At 46.2% G+C, this 7,937-nt stretch overlaps 1 protein-coding gene across 1 annotated transcript; it reads right to left on the bottom strand.

Moving 5' to 3' along the window:
* Positions 1-307: 307 nt before the first annotated feature.
* On the bottom strand, positions 308-1,270 carry LOC149438398 (olfactory receptor 52B6-like). Its single transcript, XM_089659928.1, has one exon. It carries the CDS (start codon positions 1,268-1,270, stop codon positions 308-310), a length of 963 nt encoding a protein of 320 aa, XP_089516054.1.
* Between the last annotated feature and the right edge of the window lie 6,667 nt (positions 1,271-7,937).

The following is a 7,937-nucleotide window of genomic DNA, read 5'->3' as shown; positions in this document are numbered from 1 at the left end:
CCAATTAGCAGATTTTAGTTGAAATCATTGGCTGAAACCTGCCAACAACCTCGTGCCATGTCCAATCACAGCACAGGTCATAGAAAGCAGGCGGTGAAGTACATGTACATGTCCAAGCCTGCAGCTGCCGCCCGCAGTTTGGCATCCGAACTTTGAAGCTTGGTGAACTAGAACCCATGGCTGTTTGGCTCATTACTAAAAAGATGTATATACTTCAATACAGTTGAGAAGTTCTGGCAGAAAAAATAAATTTGAGAAATTCACAATTTAAAAAAAAAAAAATGTTCTCACTATCTTAGTATTCATTTTATATTTTCACTTTAGGCAGGAGTTTCAGAAGTGCAGCCACCTCTTTGAAAGATAAAACCATTTTTGATTTCAGGGCTTTTGTCCTTACCCCAAAAATTAGAGGGTTCATGAGTGGAGGAATCAGAAGGGAAGGTATAGATAGCCAAACATGGGCACTGAGAGGCACATTAATGGTGCCAAATCTGTGTCGGAAAGACACAAAGAGAAAGCCAAGGAGGAAAATGGAAAAATTGATTAGGTGTGTTCCCAGAGTGTGCAGGGCCTTGTGGCGTGACTCTTTAGATAATCTAAGACAGACAATATATATACGCACATATGAAAAGGCAATGATAAACAACATGGAGCATGACAGCGCAATGGTAATAACCGTTCCATATATATAATTAACAGTAGTGTCTGTGCAGGCCAGGATAAAAATTGACATGTTCTCACAGAAAACATTCTTGATTTGTGTCCCACAAAGTGGTAGTCTCATTGTTAAGAGAACGGTACCCAATTGTAAGATGAACACAACCAAAGAACAGGTGGTCAAAACTTTGATTACCGTGGCATTGGTCATTAGGACAGCATATTGCAATGGGCGGCACACAGCCAAATATCGGTCATACGCCATGACTGAAAACGTCATCAGATCAAAGTAGGCAGAAACCGCAATGAATAGAGTTTGGGTCAGGCAGGCTTCACGGGAAATGGTCTTGGATGAAGTCACAAGGTCCACCAACAATTTTGGGAAAAATGAGGAGCTGCCAATAATGCCATTGAGCACCAGGTTACAAATGAGAATATACATGGGTTCATGAAGACTGCGGTTAGTCAATACCACAAACACAATTACAGTACTCAGGGTCAAAATACCCAAATAGGTAACACTAAGCAGAGGACTGTAAAGATATTTGAGTCCTTCCAACTCTTGAAGTCCGAGAAGCTCAAGGTCTTTCCTGGTGGTGGAAACATTCTCCATTGTGACTCACAGCTTAGAGTAGGAGCTGAATTTGTATCCTGGACAAAAGGCTGTTCAAACAGAATTCTTGGTTAGGCAAGCCTTAAAGGATGTCAGTCATCACATTATTATGCCATTAAAGCGGTATTAAACCCAAACCAAACATTGCAGCTTACCAATCATTAGATGTGTTGGCTGCACTAATTTTTTCCCCTCTGTTTTCACCTGGTGATTTGGCCAGTAACACACCTCCTGTATTAAGTGTCTCCGCTCTGGATGAAGAAGGCACAGCAGATAGCAGCATTGTCAGTCCGGTGGTGGTGGGGGGGGGGGGGGGGGGGAGAGGTAGTGTTAGATGGACTATCAGATTTAGATACACTAACAAATTGATGCCAAACTTCAGCTCACATTGCAGTTACACGGGCAGTTACAGCAACAGTTTTTTTTTTCTGTGGGGATAAAGGTTTTACATGAATAAATAAAGGTTGAGGTCAGTGGTTAATGGTTTGTCTCAACACTCTTAACTGATGCATATTCATGAAAGCTTGTAAAGGAAACAACAGTTTACCAGGTGAAAATAAAATACATTGCAGTTTACCAATCATTAGAGGTGATGGCTGCATTAATTTTCTTTCGTTAGGTTGGTATCCACCTTTGTTTTCAACTGGTGATTTGGCCAGTAACACACCTCCTGTTTTAAGTGTCTCCACTCTGTATGAAGGAGCACAGGAGGCACAACAGACAGCAGCATTGTCAGTCTGTGGGGGGATGGACTAGATAGCATTAGATGGACTAGCAGATTTGGATACACTATCAAATTGATGCCAAAGTTCAGCTCACATTGCAGTTACACAGGCAGTCAGAGAAAGAGTTTTCTTTTGTTGGGTTAAAGGTTTTTCATGAAAAAATAAAGGTTGGGAGGGTGCGCATGAACGGCCGGCGGGACTGACATGTCTCCCTGAGGCTCCGCTACATCGCAGGGAAGACAGCGGCTCGACGCCCGATCCCGGCCCTCGCCATCACATAAACGGCTCCAGTTGCCGTAGCAAACCCCCTGCCACATGCCAGCATGGTCAGGGGAGCATCCCGACACCAAGCTCCGCCGCCCAGCAAGCCTATTAAGGAGGCCCTAGCACGAGCCTCCTCCAAGATGGCCACCGCACCCTCTCCTGGCAGCAAGCAGGCATCACAGAAGTATGCAGCCCTGCAGACAGAGCAGCCAAGCCATCCCTGCACATCTGAGGGTGAGTCTGATGTTGACCCAGAGACCCCCATACATGCTTCAACCCCTGATCTTACTACTCCTGACCTTCTCATGCTTTTTGAAAAAATGCTGCACAAAGCCCTGAAACAGACCTCTGACCGCATCACAGACAAGCTGTCCAGAGAAATCCTCGAACTTGGGCAACGCACTCCCGACCTGGAACAGAGAGTGACGACCTTGACGCCTCATTTCAGACACATACAGATGACCTTGACCTTTTGCGTGACGAAAACACGACACTGCAAACGCGTCTAGAGGACACTGAAAATCGGGCTAGGCGCTCAAATGTGCGAATCCGTGGCCTTCCTGAGTCAGTTATTGACGTTCAATCAACTGTCACAGCGTTATTCCAAGAGCTCACCACAGCTATTCCGATAGAACGCCTAGAAATGGATAGGGTTCACAGGGCACTAGCTCCAAGACAAACCGACGGTCCACCACACAATATCACAGCCAAACTCCACTTCTTTTGCACTAAAGAGCAACTTCTACAAGCTGCCCGAAATGCAGAATCCCTCACGTTCCAGGGCTACACCTATCAGCTTTTCCAAGACCTCTGTCCCACTACCATCACCAAGCGAAGTGCCATGAAACCGCATCTACAAGCGCTCCAACAGCATGGCATTCCATACAAATGGAGCTTTCCCTTTGCAGTGCGTTAACGTTACCAGGCCCAAGACTACATCTGCAAGAACCCTGACGAATTGCAAGACACCCTGTGGAACGTCCAGCTGCACCCTCAGTCAACACCAGCAGAAAGTTCCAGACAGAGATCAGCCTCATGCTCACCGCAGAAATTCTGCCCGCCACACCTCACCAACTATCAACTCAACACCCACAAACGAGGGTGTTTTTCATCACCTGCTCCATCTCCACAAAATTCCATGGACTGAATCTCACCAGTCATCCTTCACCCTAAAGCTCACACTCAACAAACTGGAACTCCGCCACTACCGTAGTTGACACCCATGGTGTCTGTCCCTCTCACCCCTCACTCAGATGCAGACGCTAAGCATCCGTATCCTTATATTAGCCCTTAGGGCTCATATTGTCCTTTTGACCTCCTTTTGTTCCCCATTTTTTCTCTCTCAATGTTTCAACATGTACTGAGGAAAATTTTCTTGATGCCCCGTATATTACAGGCCATCCTATTCTCTTGCCTCTACTGTTAAGCGCTTGTTGTGCCTTATATGCTACCTGTTGGTCTAGTTGTTAAATGGTTATGTTTGAACTTATGTATGGGATCCTCGGTTCTAACGGCACAGAAGATTTCATCCTCCCATCTCTGCCGACCTACCTGGATGACCGATGCCGCCCGAGCCCAGGACCCCCTGACTCTCCTGTTTGCCAATCCTGATGTTCTTTCTTCCCCCAGCATCACATTGTCACATTCCTGCTTATATGCTGTCTCCCCCGCGGCCTGCGTACCTGCGCACTCACCACTAGCCCCTCTGGTATCACATTTTTGATACCACGCGGGCTTTTACTGCTCCCCAGACCACCCAATTTCCGGGTGATTCCGGGGACCACCTCCTTGCCCTAATATGGTCCCCTATATGCCTCTCCCGATACCCTCCCCTAACTCTGTCCTCTCCCTTTCCCACCCAACATCTCTGCCTGGCTCCTTGTCCCTGTCCACAGTCTCATACCTAGACTGCCAGATTCCCTTCCAACTGGTACCACCTTACTATCTGATTCACCACATGCTCTCCCCATGGGTTCCTTAAATATTCTCACCCTGAATGTTCAGGGCCTTAATATACTGCAGAAGCGCAACAAAGCGTTCCGCTCCTTTGCTTCAAACAAAGCCAATATAGTCTGCCTTCAAGAGGCGCACTATACTCCCTCCTCAACTCCCAAATTCTTTAGCCCCCGTTACCCACAGGTCTACACAGCCTCCACCTTTACCAAACTTAGAGGGGTACTCATCGCCTTCCACCGTACGACGCCATTCACACTACATACTGAGATTAGAGACCCTGAAGGTCATTATCTCCTGCTAACCGGGCAACTTCTTGACTTTGAAGTCACCGTCGCAACATATTACGCCCCAAACCAAGGTCCCTTGCCATTTCTTTCCCATCCACTATCAGTTATTGACCATCACAAACATGGCACACTGTTAGTCTGTGGAGATTCAAACTGCACGATATACCCCTTCCTAGACAAGTCCCCTCAACCTTCCCCTCCGCCCCCCTCCAAACAAACCCTCCTTGCCATATTACAACGTTACTCCATGATAGATACCTGGAGAGAACTCAATGCGATAAAATGCCAATACACCTTCTATTCCCACCCTCATAAGACATTGTCAAGAATAGATCACATCTAAATGACTGCTAGCTCTTCCCCCCGAATACTGGCCTCCGAAATCCTCCCAATTCCCTGGTTGGACCACTGTGCTGTACTTATTTCCATTGCCTCTTTAGCTCCATCCCACCCTGATCCCTCTTGGATCATCAATGAGAATCTCCTAGCAAACCCAACACACTGCTCGGATATCGAAACCGCGCTCAAAGACTACCTATCTCTAAACCAAACTCCAGACATCTCCCCTCTCCTTCTTTGGGAAGCGCATTAACCTGTACTCCACGGGTTCTGCATTAGTAAAACATCCTCCCTAAACAAAGAAAAGAGACAACAACGCCTGCTCCTAGAACAAACAAATGACCAATACCATCAAGCCTTCCAGGCGACCCCTTCCCCTGCCAACCGAGAAGCCCTTGAACAATCTCGACTGGCCCTTGATCTTCTCCTTACAGATCAGGCTGAGCTCTCTCTCCGTAGATCCCGACATAAATATTATACAAAAGTCAATAAACCTGGCACCTTTTTAGCGCTTTCACTCCATAGGCTTGACCAGATTACCAAACCCATTCGACTACGCACTTCCTCTGATCTCACTAGTAATCCGGAACGCATTTTACAAGTTTTCCACAAGCATCTCTCACAGACTCTATTCTTCTTCCACACCCTTTGACTCTTCCCAGGCTGACACCCTCTTGGCTCCTCTCACCTTCCCTAAACTCTCGGAACATCAACTAGCAGCGTTAGAGCGCTGCATCACCACAACTGAAACCCTAAATGTTATTAAACTCTTAAAGCCCCGTAAACGCCCAGGACCCGATGGCCTTTCCGCCACATATTAAAAAAAATTTGCTCACCTTCTCACGCCTGTTCTATCTAATGCCTTCAATGCTATATTATTGGGCCAAACCTTTAACCCAGACACAGTGCAAGCCAACATCTCGATCTCAAAACCGAACTCAGACAACACGCAGGGGTCCAACTATAGGCCAATTTCCCTCCTCAATATAGACATCAAATTGCTAGCTAAAATCTTATCCACACGCCTCAACTTGTGTATAGGGTCTTTAATTCATAATAACCAAGTGGCCTTTATACCAACTCGACAAGCCTACTCTCCTCCGGCTCCTCGATAGGTTCGGCTCACTTTCCGGGTTTCAAATTAACCCCCAAAAGTCAATAGCACTCAATATTTCCCTCCCCTCTAATGATCTGGCCTGCTTGAAACAGATACTTCCGTTCTCCTGGTCACAAAGTTCTATTCCCTTCTTAGGTATAAAACTAACCCCAAATATTTCAGATCTCTACGCCGCCAATTACTCCCCCATGTTAGCCCATCTTATGGTGCTTATGACCAAATGGTCTTCTTTACCACAGGCCTGGTTAGGCAGAATAGCAGTCGTGAAGATGTCAATTCTCCCAATCTCAGTACCCGCCCATTATCTTTGTACCATACAGCATCGCATTTTTTCTTACGTCTGGGGCAAGGTTTCCCCCCGGCGTACCCCGCTCTACCCTATATCGCCCCAAACTTAATGGCGGACTTGATCTCCCGGACATCCGTAAATACTACCAAGCGGCACAGCACAATTATCGAAATATCATGCTACCTACGAAATCCCACAATGGGTTATCCTTGAATCTATAGATTGTGACCCCTTATCTACTGCTAACCTTCTATGATTAAGACCTATTGACCTCCGTTCGGTTACTAACCCCATCACTTCTCACTTTGTGCTTCTTTGGGATAAACTGAAATCCTGCTATCTTCTACAGTTACCACATAATCCTCTACTCTCATATCTCCGAAACACATCCTTTCTCTCAGCCTGGTCCTCACCGCATGTATTCATTCGCTGGACCTCAGCCAACCTCATCCGGGCCCACCATTTTATGCTCAAGAACAAATTTAAACCCTTTACCTCACTACGTGAAACTCATGAACTCCCAGCTTCCAAAATATTTCGGTATCTACTATTGAAATATTTCTACGCTCCATACACCACAGCAAACAGTCTAATGAACACCATGTCCCCCTTTGAACGGGCCTGTCACAAAGACCCCCATAGACGAGGCCTCATCTCATATTTGTGTTCCCTCCTCACAACTTCGACCACTATGTCTCCTCCCTCATACATACGCAAATGGGAAATGGACCTTGGCCGGCAACTAGACCCTTCTGACTGGGACCACATCTGGTCCAATACTAAATCGTCATCACAAAGTATTGTAGCCCTACAAAGTCCTGACTCTTTGGTACCTAGTCCCAGCAAGAGTAGCAAAGTATACCCCTAACTACCCCTCCACTTGCTTTAGAGGCTGTGTGGACCTGGGAACACATTTTCATATATGGTGGGATTGCCCGATCGTCCAAGTCTTCTGGGAGGATGTCTTTAGTATAATATCTAAATTTAGCGCAAAAACTCTCCAACCAAACCCGACCACCGCGCTGCTCAACCTACGCCCCCCTGGTGTCACAAACTCACAATTCAAACTTATCCTACAAGTTACTACAGCAGCCAAGCAGGTCATAGCTAAATCTTGTTAATCTCCCTCATTATGTATTGCAGTGGTTAAAAATAAAGTCACCCAGACTATGATCCACGCCAAGGTAGAAGCCACAATCTTAAATACCATCCCTAAATTCAAGAAAGTTTGGAACCCCTGGGTAGAGCATTTCCTCCCGCCAAACTTTGACAACTCGCTTCTCAACCCATAATACATATCCCAAACTACTTTGGTACCACTCCTTACCATTCTCACATACCCCTCCATTTACTGCTACCAACCGTGGAGTCACCTACCTTCTTACCCCTCCCCTCTTACCCTCTGACCTTCCTAACCCGCCCCCCTTCCTCTTTTTTTTTTTTTTTCTCCCTCCCCTCTTTTATTTTGTTCTTCCCCCTTTTTATTATTTTCACCCCCTGTTCATACGGTATAACTTTACATCCCTATATTATGATTCCCCTACGCTACATTGAGGAGCGTGCATATCTTTTTGTCAAAACTTTGTATGTACCAAAGTTAATGGCTTCTCTCATCTTCTATTCCCTAAAACTGTTACTTTATCACTACAACCGCCATCCCCCTCCCCCCCCCTTTCTTGTAAAGTCTTCG

Source organism: Staurois parvus, unplaced genomic scaffold (assembly GCF_062004578.1).
Source record: "Staurois parvus isolate SC_StPar_1 unplaced genomic scaffold, SC_StPar_1.0 ptg001192l, whole genome shotgun sequence".
Taxonomy (NCBI): Eukaryota; Metazoa; Chordata; class Amphibia; order Anura; family Ranidae; genus Staurois; species Staurois parvus.
This window is presented reverse-complemented; position numbering and strand designations above follow the sequence as displayed.

Bases quoted from the DNA above. Each gene is read 5' to 3' on its own strand.
- LOC149438398 (XM_089659928.1), bottom strand. From the start codon at position 1,270: ATGGAGAATGTTTCCACCACCAGGAAAGACCTTGAGCTTCTCGGACTT.